A 17,219-nucleotide genomic window follows, 5' to 3' on the forward strand; every position below is an offset into this window, starting at 1 on the left:
AAGCCCCCTGTCATGCTCTGTGATTTAGTTAAATCTTCGATGGGTATTGTTTTGAGTTTATGAGTTACCATTTTTGTTCAACATACTTACCCGATGTACACTTAGTAAACGTAGATTCTCACCATTGTAAAAGAAAAAAAAAATTGCAATGTAGCAAGCTCACGGTAGTGCCATTTCTCTGACCTCACGGTTAAGAATCAATGTCAATTTAGCAAAAACTCAAATGAGTTGTTATCACAGTAGATTAGTGGAAGTAAAGGGTAATGGAAGGTGAAATCATTTGCCCCATGAGTTCTTTTTCTAGGACAAAGGTAAAAGATGGTCTAAGACATCTTTATAGAAAACAACATATATAGCTAGCGAATCAAAATTATGGTGTCAAATCCTTGTCTTATAGAACGAGGAAATTGGTTGTTTGTTGAAAAAGTTAAGGGACCAAACTGTTTGTCACTACTGTTTACTTGTCCGGAAAAGTATCTCCTCTCTCAAACTGGCCATAAATCACTGACATAGCGATCTTACCAAATCTCCAGCTTGGTAAAATGGTAAAAGCCCTGACTCATTGTTCATGACTGCTGTTTCGCTTAGGGAAAAAAACAAATACTCAGTGCTTTGATGAGGTGATAGTGCTTTGATGAGATGGTGAATAACATGAGTTCCGACATCATGATGGATGCTATTAATCCATCCATTGTCTCGATCGAGGGTAGAAAGCCCTCCCCCCGTCAAGCAACTTCATTCCTAAAGAAAATGCAAGCTTTTAGAGGAACAGTCGCTGCCCAAACTCTGCTGGAATAGTGTGATAAACTTTGTGTATTACGAATTTGGATTGAAAATAAATTACGAATAAATCATTAATCACACAATTGAATACAAAATTTAATATAAAAAATATAAATTAAAAAATAATTATAGTAAAAAAGAACAAAATATCACTATGATGATGTTAGTACAATAATAATAATACAAGTATAACCAATTTCAAGGCATTGGACACCTATTCATAAATCTAAATCATCTATAGATGTACATAAGAAATTATATCATAATCAGAAGATAATTCAAGAAAATATTTCTCCAGGTGTAATAAATTCTACTTAAAATTGAATTTGATATTATCCTAATCACAATTAAATTTGAAATCTTAATAATGGTCAAATTAGAAATCTCAATCACAAACAAATTTGAATTTCAAGTCACAATATTGATAAGCTTCACCTTGATACGAAATTCAAATATATAATTATTTAGAATTCTTTTTTCCAACAAAATCATGGAGATTTAATATCCCCAACGAATACCAACCAAATTTGCACCATGGGGAATACCAACAAAATCTATACAAAACTTACTTTAGTGGATATCTTCAGCTAAGGGTGTGCAAACAATCTGTTCGGTTATAGAAGCGACTGAAATCCACTAATCGATTAAACCAAATCAAGGAGTAAAACCGAACCGAATCAACCAATTAACATGAAAAATCGAACTAACCGATAACTACAAAAATAGAATCCAAACCATATAAACCGAACTGAACTGATTAAATCGAAGAAATACAAAAAGAAAATCAAAAATAACCAAAATAACCAATAGAAAATACACAAAATCAAAGAAAATGACGTCCTTTTATAAATACCAAAACAACATCGTTTTAAAATTCAATCGGTTCGGTTAGTTTGGTTATTTTAACAACAAAAAATTGAAACAAAAACTAAAAACTAAACTTTTAAGAAAAATTAATTGAACCAAACCGATATAAGAAAAAAATAGTTCGGGTAAACCAAACTTAAAGTATAGCGATCAAGATTATATTCAACGTATATTTATTGACCTTAATGACTCCACATTCACTAATGTAAATTATGTTTTACTCTTATGATGGGTTTTAATGATGAAAAACAACAATTGATTTTGAATTCTAAGTGAAACAAAAATTAATTTAACATACAATGGAAAAACGATTCCATGTACTTTGTCATCATGATCAATCAAACTATATTCTTATACATGGAGATTTGCACAAACAAGTATTATGATGAAATCTCTTAAATGATTTTAAAAAATTAGTTTTGAATCGGTCAAAATGAAGCTAAAGTTTTTCAAAGGCAAAAGACCATTTGTTTACTGGTTCTGGGAACATGTCGACTGACAGAATATATGTTCTTGATAGATTGATGTTTTCCCTTTGATATGGATTTAATAATGAAAATCAACTGTATTTTGATGAAGAAATTGTTGTGTCAATGGTTATTTTCTTAGTGCTCCGAATTTCTTTTATATGATCTATTAAGCACCAAAATAAAAAATTAAATTTATCATGCAATCCAAGGTCAAAGAAAATCTTGTGATAAATTTCTTGATGATATTTGAAATATTATGTTTTTATTTGATTAAAAATAATTTTGTAGTGGAGAAAAAGTTTCAAATTAATTTTTTGACGATTGCTACAGTAATTTTTGGTTGCTACAATGTTTTCCATTCGCTACAATATTTTTTAATCGCTACAATATTTTGCTACAGTGTTATAGCAAATGTCACAATAGATTTGTTCTCATCTGTCGACATATTGAAGCTTTACACTAAAATTGTTGACCTTTTTTCACAAACTGTTGACTAACCTTTGAAATTTTCTTATATCTGTCGACTAACTCATTTCATTTGTCGACAGTTTCTTTCATCTAACAGCTAGTTTCTCCACTATTCCAAGTCACTCTTTCCACTACCAATGGCAAGATTCTTGAAATGGGTCACTAAGCATTATAAATAGAGAAAGCAAAGGGATGAATCAAGAAAAACAAGAGGATTGATTTCAAGCTTTCAAGTGTTTATTCTTTCAAGAACTTAATTGTTTCATTTGTTTTTTCATTTTTCTCTCTAAATATTTTGATTATCATTTGTATTATTTTGTTCAACCCTTGTGTTTATTTTGAGAGATCTTATAATTAAGAATGTCTACTCTTAGATCATCTCTTTTGTATCATTCTTGATTTTTCTAGCAAGATTACCAAATGACCTAAATTGATTGTAGGAGATTGTATTTCCTAGATTGTTGCTAGAGAGCTTGCTTGTTTAAGTAAAAGGTTGTAATACTTAACTTGTTGCTAGAGGGTTTGCTTGTTTAAGTAAGAGATTGTAAATTCCTAGCTTGTTGTTATAGAGGGTCTATCCAGAGAGATAGGAGAATTATAGTGGATTGGTTGAAAAATTCCTTAGTGAGGAGTTAAAGTAGTGGATTAAGCTTGGTTTAAGCCGAACAACTATATATCTTTATGTCTTTCTTTTTGTTCTTGTTCTTGTTTTATTTATTAGGCCAAGCAAATTCTCTCTTGCGTTAAAATCTCATTTTCCATCAAAAAGAATTTCAAGTTCAATCAAATTTTTAAATAACCCAATTCATCCCCCTCTTAGATATTGGTGTCATTGCTATACAATCCTAACAGTAAATGCACTTTAGTGACTCCATCTTCATCTAAATCCATTTGTACCAAAATTACACCCATCTTAACTAGCAATGATGAAAATCAAATATTTCAATCCAATAATGGAATATCATACTTTAAGGTAGCCATCAAATAACTCCATATAATATTAAACGGTCGATAAATAAACACTAATAGAAAATATACCAAAATACTGGATCTGGATAGAAAATTTGGGCAAACAAATAGATTTGTATCTATCAGATCTAGGCTAATAGGTTGAATCTGGTCTGATGGATTAGATTTGGGCTAACCAGATTTGGAGTGGGTCAAACTTGGCGGGTTAGGTCAAATCGAATCTAGGCAGAGGCAAATATGGGCAAAGCTTAAAGATCGAAAAAGACAATCACAAAAGATTCGTCGATGATGAGGACAAGGCGTCTGTCAGAGGGCAAGGTAATTGGAGAAGGAAGGCCAACAATCATCTGTGTTGGGCAAAGGAAATGGAGCAAAGTGACCTGAGACAACTAAAGGCAGTGGCAGTGGCGGTGGCGATGTCGATGTCAATGGCAAAGAGGGAGAAGTGGTTGATCGACGACGATAGTGAAGCTCGCGATTGTGGTAGGCCAAGCAGAAGATGAACAGACAGTGGCTGATCAACGAGAAAGGTGTGCAATCGATCGTGGAGGCCAAAACGGCCGAAAAAAAGACTAAATTAGAAACAAAGAAGCTTAAGTGTCATGTGGTAAGGTGATGGACGACAGAAGGCAAATGGCGACGAAAAAATCGACGGTAAAGGCAGCCAACGATGGCGGTGGCAGCTAGCATAGTTGGGTAACCTGTAACTTGGTTGTGGAAGATGATGAAGATGTGTAGATTTAAAGATTAAGATATATCAAATGTTAATGGTTCAATTCAACAGCTTTAATACCAGTTTGTTATGAATTTGAATCAAAAACAAACTAGTAACAAATCATCAACCACACAAATGAACACATAATTTAACGTGGAAAACCCAAATCAGGAAAAAACACGAGCAGAAAGAACAAAATATCACTATGATAATATTGGTACAATAATAATGATATAGCTGCAACTAATTTCAGGGCATTTTTCACCTATTTATATATCTAAATTATCTATAGATGTATATAGAAAATTATATTATGATTAGAAGATGATTCAAGAGAATATTTCTTCGAATGAGATAAATCCCACTCAAAATCAAATTTGACAACATCTTAAGTCAAATTCGAAATTCTAATCACAGTCAAATTAGGAATTCCAACCACAAACAAATTTTAATTCCATATCACAAATATAACATTATGGATTCTTAGAGAAGAATGCAGATTAAGAAGAAAGTCTTTGTAGAAAGTCTTAAAGGATTTCTGGATAAAGAACAAGCTTGTTTCTATAAGATTGGTACCTTTCCATGATACCAAGGAAGTTTCTCTTTAGGGCCATGTGGTGTAAGTAGGTCAAAATGTCCAGCCATTAAGCCACTTACAAAAAACATATAACAAAAGCAAAGTTAGTTGAATGAACTTTTTCCTTTGGGAAGATAAGAATCAAACTGAAGTCTAGTTGGGTAGCACAAAAATGTATAGAGAAGAACTGGGATTTACCCAATATGAAATGCCATAGAGTTTAAGCATTTGTAGAGGACCAATCATGAAGTATAATCCCATAAGCAAGGCAGCCATGGCTACCCAACATATAGTAGATGTAATCACATCTTTTACCTTAACAAACAAGTTGTTATTTGGATTAAAAAAAAGAACCAGTCTTTCTAAGACTTCTGCTCCATTGGAACATGAAAAACTATCAGTAATTATTCTCTGAACTCCATGGATGAATGAATCTGATCAATCTTAAGTCTATGAAATTACAAGCTAGAAGAGATATACAAGCAAGGGGAAGGGTATAATGAATAACAAAGTCCTCATAATGCTATCTAGACTATTGTAGATTTTCTCATACGGCTATAAGAGAAATAGAAAAGGCCATGAACAAACTCTTAAACAACACAAAGAAAGACCAAACAAAGAAAACAATTTACTGGCTGCCATGATTAATCTTTCTCAATATGACCATAGTTCCGATGATGAGTTGTGTGGCTAATTCGCTTGCAATTTTCATTCAAAACTCAATCCATTAATTGAACATAGAATTTCAATAAAAACACATATTACTCTATATGAAATTTTTGCATAAAATTTTCAATTGTCATCTCAAGTTAGATAACATAGATAATCTAAGGAAAAACTAGAAAAAACAAATTAGCAATATACCAATCATGGTAGGGCATAAGAATTGAAGAATGTAGGGGATGGTCAGCCATACCATTTAGCTTCTTGTTGTTGGAGAAACTGCCATGGCCACTGCAACTCAAAATTGAACACAAGCAAATGGGCATCACATTTTAACACCAAAACGCAACCATTACATGCATATATACAAACATATATAGATTGATAGTTTCCTTATAAATGTGACAAGACTCACCTTAAATATGATTGTAAATATGTGCTAAAAATACAAGAATTATGTGAATTATGTCTTGGTATCAAAGCTATCTTTCTAGGCATCTTTTCTGACCTTCATTGTTTTTCTTGTTTCCAGCATTCTTTGTCTCTTTGGCCTTCATTGCCATTCTCTAGCTTTCATTGCAACCATTACATACCTGTTGTTCTGCATTCATTGCAGCCTTTCCTAATCATTCTATATTTTTTCATCACAATATGTCAACTACTTCTCAAGATTCTATCTCAACTATTATGGGTGAGATATTGGCTACACCTACGATTATCACTATAGTAGGAACTGGAAGCGATTTTCAAAGTATGAATATACCGGCTTGATGAAACTAACTACCTGCAGTGGAGTCAAGTAGTTCAGACTTTTCTCAAAGGAAGAGGTAAGATAGGTTCTCTTACCAGCCCCAGTCCAAAAGAAATAGATCAAGGATTCAAGGCATAGGATGAAGAAGATTTAGTGATTATGTCCTGGTTATGGAATTTCATGAAACCAAAGATTAGTAAAAATTTGATGTTCCTTACCACAACAAAGGAAATATGGGAGAATATGCAACAAACTTACTCCAAGAAGAAAGATGTAGCATTAATCTACGAGCTAAAAAATCAAGTAAGTTTTACCAAACAATGGGGCGTGTCTATCACCAAATATTATAATCAGATGATTGGATTTTGGCTTGAAATGGACCACAACTGAGATCTAAAACTAGAATGCAGCCATGATATTCAAGTGGTTCAAGAGTTGCTGGAAAATGATCAAGTATTTGAATTTCTTGCAAGATTAAATTATGAGTATGATCAGATCAGAGTTCATATCCTTGTTAAGGTTCCTATACCAACTATTTGTGAATGTTTTTCAATTGTTCATGTTGAAGAGAGTCTACGAAGGGTTATGTCAGAACCTTGTACACAATAGGCTGCAGCAACGATCACTCGTTGACCTAGTGAATGAGGGAATAAAGGAAACATTAATTAAAGGCTAGCACAATCTAGAAAACAATCCAGCAAAGATGGTCTATGGTGCACCTACTATAACAAATTAACCTCTCCACACTCGTGAAAACTACTTTAAACTACAAGGAAAGGCCCAAGTTTTGGCACAGACATGAGGATTCAAGGGTTAAGGAAGCAGCCAAGCTAATGTGGTAAGCAAAGAGAAGTCACTAATTGACACTACACAACCAGATAAGGAGTCTACAAAATTCAACAAAGAAAAAATAAAAAGATTAAGACACCTCCTTAAATCTCTTGACAAATCTACAAGTTCATGGTCTCTTACCGAAATGGTATGTGTCTTATGACTAATTCTTTTAAAACATCACATACTAAAATAGGTACATAGGTTGTAGATTCAGGGGCTATTGATCATATGACATACTAAAAAATTACTATAGCTAATGGCTCTCCTACTGTCATTGTTGGATAAGGAAGTCTACCTCTTACCCCTTCCATATCTCTTACAAATATCCTTCATATCCCTCACCTTTCAACTAATCTTATCTTTGTCCAAAAAATTACTAAAGAACTCCATTGCAAACTAACATTCTTTGACTCTCATTATGTGTTTCAGGATCAAGTCTCTGGGAAGATGATTGGATTTGCTAGAAAGGGTGATGGGGTGTACTATCTTGAGGATCTTGACAATGGTCAAATAAAGGGAACCCAGTCTCCTTTCTCCCAAGCCCTTCTAACCACATCTAATAAACAAATGATTTGGGCATATCATCTTCATCTTGGTCATCCATCTTTCCCTCTCTTAAAACATATGTTTCCATTATTGTTTAAAGGTCTAGTTATGACAGATTTTCAATGTGAAGTTTGTTAATTTTCTAAACACTATCGTACTTTCTTCCTTATCAATTCAATGAAATGCAGTCAGCCTTTTACTTTGATACATTCTTGTTGAGAAATTTGTGTTTTGATTTATTGAGAAAAATGGTTTTTGAAAAATATAAATGACTGAGAAAACATATTTTCTATAAATTTGGTTTATTAATTATTTCTAAAACATTTTGAAGTAATCTTAAGTTTGGTAATTTGATACTCAAGTATATTTTCAAAATAGTCGAGTATATGTTCATATTAATCGAGTATTTCATAAAACTTGTGAGAGCCCATCGAGTAACCTCTTTGTGTTAATCGAATAAAGTTTTTGAAAATATTTTGTGAAAATCCAATCGAGTATGCTTTAAATCCAATCAAGTAATGCTCAGGTTATTTTCAAATTAGTTGATTACACGTATCAATTTAATCGAGTAAAAATGTTTTATAATCAACTATCATAATCTCCTACTCGAGTATGTTATGCAACTTTCTATCTTTTCAAAAATTAATCAACTAAGGAATTTTTTCTAATCGAGTATCAATCCTTTGTACTAGAGTAAATCTGTTTGATAATCAAGCATTTATATGCTAAATATTCTCAGCATCCTTTTTATCGAGTAAAGCTTTCTTGATAATTGGTTATTGTAATTTTATACTCGAGTGAATAATCTTTTTAATCAAGTAAAGATAGGTTGTGATAATACCTATCCCCAAGCTCCACCACGTGGGCATATCTCTACAACTCCTGCTAATGTTCCAACGTTCACATGAGATTCAGCTCCACACAATCCTCCCCTAAATAGGAATCTTTCCCTAAATAGGACTCCTCAATCACATGGATTACGTAGGTCTCAACCAAATCATATCTGCTATAAATGTATCTCTTTGGCTATAAATATAGCTCACTGTACATGTAAATGATTAACTTGAATATTCAAAAACTATTCCTCAACCTCTTGTCTCTAATTTTTCTATATGGTATCAGAGCCTACAAAGGCATGATAACCTTCTCACACTTTCTTGAATAGTTTATATTCTTGGCCCATGCCTCTCTGTGTCTTTTAGCATAAGCTTTTGATTTCTAGCCTAAGCCAAAATTTTGTCTCTGCCTATGCAATCTCTGTGCTTCTTCCCTTTTAACATGGCCGACGCCTCAACCAACACGATTTTCCCAACCAATGCATCTTCCCAATTTCCTTTCCCTGCAACATTAAATGTTGCAAACTTCGTTACCCTTAAACTCACAGATCGAAACTACTTGCTATGGGAAACTCAGATTACCTCTTTGATGGAAAGTCAAAACCTAATGGGTTTTCTCACTAGTGAAATCGCCGCTCCAAATCAATATTGCAGCAACAATGGTGATGCTCAAATTTTGAATCCTGTCTACACATCATGGTTATGAACAGATTGGTTAGTCAAATTGTGGCTTATTGAGACACTTTCAGAAGATGCACTCGGACATGCTGTTGGCTTGAAAACAGCAGCTGAAGTCTGGCAAGCCTTGACAAATCGATTTACCCAAGCCTCTGTTGTAACGACCCGCTCCTACTTACAGGCGCCACCGGTAAATAATCAACTGGATTACTCATCCTATGAACCACAACTGAAGGGTTGGACTATGTTTCAACAGGAAACGCCCTAGGTGGGAACTAGGCTTCGTCCTTCCCTTCGCTCCACTTAGGAATCGGTCCCAACTCAAACAAGAAAAACTCAGCGGACCAAGACCTGAAACCCGAGTGAGCTTCACCTCTCTTCAGCTCGTCTCATAGCAAGCCAGAGGTGACCCAGGCACAAAGGTAGCATAACAAACACTTCGCTGAGTATTGGGGATTTATGAAAATATACCTCGCTGATCTTTACTCGGTCCGAAACTCGGCTTCTCCAACTAAGCCATATACAACGAACCATCTCACAATCATTTATCACACTATGATGATTACAACAATTAAATACATGTAACGCTCAATAACCCATACATTTACTCACAAGGGTATACATACATAACACCACATGGCTACGTACAAGAGATAATAAAATACACAACTCGGGCAACACAGCTAGTTGCCACTCAGCCTCTCGACACCATCCATGCTTGCATCTGGACTTGCAACATCTACACATGAGGTAAAACCTCATGAGTCATAAAGACTCAGTAAAGGTGCAATGCATGTAAATATGAATGTAACCATGTTTATGTATGCCAATGCATGCAAATGAGGCTAGGCCCACTTATCCTCACAACCCTTCAAGGTTTGAGTCATTAACTTATCAGCCCTCACAACACCAGTCTTCCTTGTGGCCACAGGTCCACTAGATCTTGCATCACACAAGAGATAACCACTACATGCCAATGCAACATAAAAACATTATCAAACATATTTACCAACTTGCAAGGCCACCTCCACATGGGGCCATCCCTTACCTGGCTGGAAGCCTCATTTCTGCCTCGGCACGAACTCCAGCCTGAACTTCAAGTTCCTTTAGGATCACTGCCTTCCCGGACGAATCTAAAGTCAAACACACAAAACCCCAACTCCATTAACATCCAGCATTTAATCAATGCTCTCAACTACGCCGCACATTGCCAAAATCATCCATCAACAAAATTTCAAATAACCCCAACACAGGGTTTAATTCAATGAATAATTATTAACTCTCTAAATAAATTAATTCAAAGAAAATAACTCATTTACCTCAATCCATCTGGAGAAGAAAATCGGACAAACGCCCACATCGGCCTTGCCTTCTTGACTGCCATCTTGCCCCAAAATTTCCATTTTCGAGCTTGCGACATGCTCCTTGGGCCCCAAAATAATTTCCAGACTCTTCCCCCATTTTTCTGGAATTTTCTAGCATTTTTCTCCATTTTTCCCTTATTTTCCAGAATTTCCTTTATTTTCTTTTCTATTTTCTTTTTATTTTTCTTTATTCTTCTCCTTCCACTATTCACCATCTTCTACATTTTCTTCCCCCTCACCCTGCGCCCGCGGCCTGCTCCTTCTTTTTCCTCACCAAGCTTGCGCGCTTGTGCAGCTACCGCCGCCATCGCTGGCCTCTCGGGCCACCACCCACGGCCAACGCCACCTCCGCCAGCACCCTCAGCCTCAACTGCCATGGCCGCCCGCTACTACTCGGCCTCGCGTTGCCCATGGCCGGATCCGCTGCTTCTTCCTTCGGCCACCACACGACTCTGAGCTGCTACCCCCACGAGACACCAACCAGTTGCGGCCACCATCGGCTGCCAAGCTCGCCGACGCACCACCCAGCCATGGCCGCTTCTGCTACGCTGCATTATGGCTTCCATAGCCGCCATCGGCTTTCTCTCACTCCATTTCTCTCGCAATGCCTCGGCCCAGCTTTGCCTCTCTCTCTCTTCTCTGATTCGGCCATCAACAGCAACCATGGCCGCTGCCTTCGGCTAGCACTTCAAGCCAGCCTTCGACCGCTCCAAGCTATCTTTCTCCCTCGCGCTTTGCTTCACTCGGCCAAGAGCTCTCCCTCGGTCTCTCGCGATCACCTCCCCTGCTTTCGGCTCCTCCCTCTCGATCTCTCCCTCTCTGGTTTTAAATATCAGAGAAAATTCTTGGGAAGCTTCAAGGAAGCTTCCTCACGCCACAGCCATACATATAAATATATATATATATATATTACACATTAAACCCCCACATATCTCATAATACCACTTGAGAAATTAATAATTGCACTTGGGGATTTTATAATTACACTTGGACCCTTCAAGTTGTAATTAATTATCATTACACCACTTATATTATTGATTTTCCCAAAAAATAATAACCAACACTTACTCCGAAATATCGATTTCGTCCCTGCGCCTACATGGGACCTCTATTCGACCCTAAAGCGCTTCAGAGCTGCCTTACTCGCCAAATCGGACCACCCCTAAGGTTCCCTCAGCTTCCCAGAGGCGCCCTACGACCATTCGGTATTGGCACTCAGTCGGGCTTATACAAAATTTATTCCGAAAATTATTTCCGGTCGGACCGCTTCTAGCGTCACTATCCTCATCTCGAGACGCTCACCAATCCCTTACCCTCTTCCCTGGACATCCAAGTCCCGAGGCACTCCCAGCCGTCAATTCGATAATTTTATTAATTAATTTATCGAGATCAACCCTTGGGCTTTCCGAACCACCCGAGGTCCTAACAAAATAATCTAAATTTATTTATTTTTCAATACCATGTAATACCGGGTATTACATTCCCTGTAACGACCTAATCAAGTGATAGGAAAGACCAGAACAACTTACCCTGATGGGCCTACGCGAACTTCCCAGGGGGGTCACCCATCCTTAGATTACCCTAGGTTAAGCACGTTTAACTTGTGAGTTCTTTACCAACATTCAGCTCAAAAGTTATCCAGTTGGTGTTATTTCCTTCCTTACATTATCCTCGATATATACTAACTTCTCTGGGCTCTCGGGGTATTACATTCTCCTCTCCTTGAGCACATGACGTCCTCGTCATGCGACCTTACAACCGGTCCCAGATCTCCCCCTTTGCATGGCCGATGTGGGATTCGCCTAAGATGCCTACACGCACCCCCCATAGGGGCCTACACACACACCCCTTGGGACTCAGCCTCCTCGTTGAGGTTTGCCCCACCAATGCACTCAGAGGCTCGGGGGTCTACTTTGATACCACCTATAACGACCCGATTGAGCGATAGGAAGGACCGGAACAACTTACCCTGATAGGCCTACGCGAACTTCCCAGGGGAGTCACTCATCCCTGGATTACCCCAGGTTAAGCACGCTTAACTTGGGAGTTCTTTACCAACATTCAGCCCAAAAGGTATCCAGCTGGTGTTGTTTCCTTCCTTACACTATCCTCGATATATACTAACTTCTCTGGGCTCTCAGGGTATTACATCTGTGGCAAGAGAATTCGATCTACTCTCCCAACTACAGCACATTACTAAGGGAAGTAAATCTCTCTTTGTCTGTCTTCGGGAGTTTAAATCTATTTGTGATCAACTCAATGCCATTGGAAAATCTATTTTTGATGTCACCAAAGTTTTCAGGCTACTTGAGGGATTAGATGACAGTTATGAAGCCTTTAAGACCACCATGCTTTGGCCTCCATTACCTTCTTTTACTGAAATTGTTCCTCAGCTTCAAAGCTATGAACTTCGAACGAAGAAAGACTCTCCTGCCCAAGTGAATACAGTTGTTCTTTTTTTACTCAATCAGGATCACGTGCTAACATGTGGGGCGAGGATCTGGCTTCATCTCGTCTCGTGACTGTGGGTTTCCTCAGCAAAACCGCCAACCTTAGGGTGCACAAGGATCTGGAAGGCCCACCAAGTCTGTAGATGATACATCTGTAGTGCACCATACACCACCTACCTGTTAGATATGTTGCCAAAGGGGTCACATAACACTTAAATGTTGGAATGGCTTTGATCATAGTTATCAAGCAAATGACATCCCACAAGGGCTTGCCGCACTACAAATCTCTGAATTTTCGGATGAGGGTGAATGGCATCCTAATATAGGGGCTAATGCCCATATGACACCACCACATGTACTTTTTCCTCTCCTACCCCTTCGAAAGTTACCATGTAGATAATGGTTGGTAATGGTGATTTATTGCCTATTACACATGTGGGTGAAGTTTCTCTACCAACTTCATCTAGATTTCTACTTCTAAAAGATGTATTGGTTACCCCTCATATTAAAAAGAATCCCTTATCTATTTCTAAATTCATCGCTGATTATCCTTGCTATTTTGTGTTTAACAATGATCGTTATTTGGTCAAGGATGCAAAGACACATCAGCTTCTTCTCTCGGGCAACACTGATGGTGGCATTTATTCTCTAAGACCCACGGCTCCAACTGCTCTCTTTTCCATTAGGAATAAAACTGCATCTGCAAAAGTCTGGCACAAAAGACTCAGCCATACAAACTCCAAGGTGTTTCGTCATCTTCACAATAAGCAACTGATTGGTGTCTAAAAGTTATCATCTCTTTCACAGCTTTTCTCTTACTATCAGATGAGCAAGAGCTCTAAATTACCTTTTTGTTCTATTGTTGAACATGCTCAATCACCATTGCATAAAATACATTGTGATTTGTGGGGTCCGACCCCCACTACTTCTGTTCAACACTTTCGTTACTTTACTGTCTTGATTGATGACTATTCTTGGTTATGTTGGTTTTATCCACTCAAGAAGAAATCCAATTTCTTTTCTGTCTTTGATTCTTTTCAGAAAATAGTGGAAACTCAGTTTAATACTGTAATCAAAATTTTTCAATCTAATGGTGGTGGTGAATTCTCAGGGATCCCTCTTGAAACTTACTAGCAAAATCATGGAATTATCCATTTGTCTTTTTATCCTAAGACTCCAGAGCAAAATGGGGTTGCTGAATGGAGACATCGGCATCTAGTGGAGCTTGGTTTGGCATCCTTATTTTCTACTTCTATGCCTCTTACATATTGGGTTGATGCTTTTGCCACAGTCAATTATGTTGTCAATCGCTTACCTACTCCTTTGCATCAAATGAACAGCCCTTACTTTCTATTGTATAACAAGATGCCTGATTATAGCCATTTCAGAATTTTTGGGTCTTGATGCTTTCCCTACTTACGTGGCTATATGTCTCATAAATTTGATGCTCGATCCCTTGAGTGTATATTTCTGGGATATAGTGATCGTTATAAGGGTTACCGATGTCTTCATTTTCCCACAAGTCGTGTTTACACCTCTCATCATGTGGTTTTTGATGAGAGTGTGTTTCCCTTTGCAACCTCTTCGTCCTCTTCTCGAGGCGACTTCTCGGATCATTTGTGGCAATGAGCCCGCATGTTTAACACCGGCGCCACACCGCAGCCATTATCGCCAACGGTTTCTATAGATTCTATCGAGGACAACGCTATTGCACCTTCCCAACATTCCCCAACTATTCCATCTTCATCTGCTAGCCTCGCGGCATAGTCTCAAGATCCTCCTAATACTCAATAGTCCACATCACATATTCCTGACCCAACTCCCAATCCCCAACTATCACCTAACTCTCACAATACTACCCTCTGCTCTCGTCCTACCTATTCTCCTCAATTGACTGTTGGTGATGTACCTAACCCACCCAATACCCATTCCATGCGCACTCGCTCAAAATCTGGTATCACCAAACCTAACCCTCGGTATGCCCTATCCACTACAGTCAATATACCATTTTAAACATCCTAGTTGGAAATCTGCTATGATGGAGGAACTTAAGGCTTTATCTACCACCAACACTTGGGAACTTGTCCCACGTCAACCGCACATGAATGTTGTCGACTGCAAATGGGTGTTCTGATCTAAACTCAAGGCTGATGGAACTTTGGAGCGCTTGAAGGCCAGACTTGTTGCAAAGGGGTTTCAACAGGAAGCGGGAAAAGATTATGTTGAGACATTCAGTCTAGTTATCAAACCTACCAGTCTATGAATTGTGCTCACCATTGCCACAGTTCAGGGCTGGTCTATCAAACAGCTAGATGTGAAAAAAGTGTTTCTTCGCGATGACCTCTCTGTTTCAGTATACATGGAACAACCATCTGGCTTTTAGAATTCTATTTATCCTGATCATGTGTGTCGTCTAAAGCACTCTCTCTATGGCCTCAAATAGGCACCTCGTGCTTGGTTTGATAAATTTAGCACTTACTTGCTTCATTATGGGTTCATTTGTAGTTTGGTTGATCCTTCCCTTTTTACCTATACTTCCGCTATCCATACCATTTTAGTTCTCCTTTATGTTAATGATATTGTTCTTATCAAAGATAGCTTGGTCGTATTGACTGCACTCATTCAGGATTTGAGCCGTCGTTTTGCCATGAAGGATCTTGGAGACTTGCACTATTTTCTGGGTATTGAGGTTCAGCGCTCCTGTACTGGCCTATTTCTATCCCAACAGAAATATGCTTCTGATCTTCTCACCAAAGCTCTTATGCATCAAAGCAAGCCGATTGCCACTCCTCTACCCTCCAAACTACAAGATTGGCATGGGTCACTACCTTACTATAATCCAACCTTTTATCGCAATCTGGTTGGTGGCTTGCAATATCTTACACTGACTCATCCTGATCTTACACTCGCTGTGAATTTGGTTAGTCAACATATGTCCTCTCCAACAGTTGTCGACTTTGCTCATCTAAAACCCATTATTCGCTATTTGGCTGGCTCCCTCGATCGTGGCATTCGCATCTTGGCCTTTAGTTTATTGCAACTTTATGCCTTCTCTGATGTCGATTGGGCTGGGTGCAAAGACACTCGTCGGTCAACCACTGGATATTGTGTATTTCTAGGCTCCAATTGTGTTTCATGGAGTGCTAAAAAGCAGCCCACAGTTGCTCACTCCTTTGTGGAGGCTGAATATTGCGCCCTTGCTTCCACCTCTACTGAGCTTACATGGATCTTTCTTATGTTACGTGATATCGGGTTCTCACAACCACATCCAGCCATTCTTTTCTCCGACAATGTCTCTTCTCTTCACCTTACTATGAATCATGTGTTTCATGCCCGAACATAGCATGTTGAGCTTGATTGTCCTTGAGAAGGTTTCCCTTGGTCATATACTCACTTGGTTTGTTTCTTCCCAGTACAACTTAGCAGATGTGTTCATGAAGCCTTTACCTTGTCATTTATTATGTGAACTCCGCAACAAACTTAGCGTTTGGCTTGCACCAGCCATGCCCAATTTGAGGGGGGATGATAATACCTATCCCCAAGCTCCACCACGTGGGCATATCTCTACAGCTCCTGTTAATCTTCCAACGTCCACACGATATTCAGCTCCACACAATCCTCCCCTAAATAGGAATCTTCCCCTAAATAGGACTCCTCCAGAATAGGACTCCTCCAGAATAGGACTCCTCCAGAATAGGACTCCTCAATCACAGGGATTACATAGGTCTCAACCCAATCATATCTGTTGTAACTGTATCTCTTTGGCCATAAATATAGCTCCTTGTACATGTAAATGATTAACTTGAATATTCAAAAACTATTCCTCAACCTTTTGTCTCTAATTTTTCTATAGGTTGGATGTTGGCTAAGTTTCTAGTCTTATTGTTAATCGAGTATCAAGTGTTTGTACTGGAGTAAATGTTTATATTAGTCAAGTAATTTTAGCCTTATAATCGAGTGATTAATGCAAGTTTCTGTGGCATCTATGTTAGTCGAGTAATGACTTGGTCATACTCGAGTAAGCCCCCCATATAATCGATTACATAGTATATCCAATCGAGTAGATTCTATATTAGTCAAGTAAGCCTATATGATAGTCGAGTATTAACTGTCAAATTTTGAAAAATATAGCCATTTGACGCATTGAATGCCACCAATTTTATCTTTTTAGTTCATTAAATGCATTTCAGACAACATGGGTTGGTATCAACCCTTTCCCAATGTTACCATTTCAGAAACAATGGATCA

The 17,219-nt window shown here is 38.0% G+C and overlaps 1 protein-coding gene and 1 pseudogene across 1 annotated transcript; one reads left to right on the plus strand and one right to left on the minus strand.

Moving 5' to 3' along the window:
• Positions 1–501: 501 nt before the first annotated feature.
• On the minus strand, positions 502–10,898 carry LOC127788076 (sn-2 acyl-lipid omega-3 desaturase (ferredoxin), chloroplastic-like; annotated as a pseudogene).
• Positions 10,899–14,606: 3,708 nt separating this feature from the next.
• On the plus strand, positions 14,607–16,314 carry LOC127788077 (uncharacterized mitochondrial protein AtMg00810-like). The gene is made up of 2 exons (XM_052316195.1): positions 14,607–14,737; positions 15,477–16,314. The coding sequence occupies exons 1-2, from the start codon at positions 14,607–14,609 to the stop codon at positions 16,312–16,314; spliced, it is 969 nt and encodes a 322-aa protein (XP_052172155.1).
• The last annotated feature ends 905 nt before the right edge of the window (positions 16,315–17,219 follow it).

The sequence above is a fragment of the Diospyros lotus genome, chromosome 13 (assembly GCF_014633365.1).
Source record: "Diospyros lotus cultivar Yz01 chromosome 13, ASM1463336v1, whole genome shotgun sequence".
NCBI lineage: Eukaryota > Viridiplantae > Streptophyta > Magnoliopsida > Ericales > Ebenaceae > Diospyros > Diospyros lotus.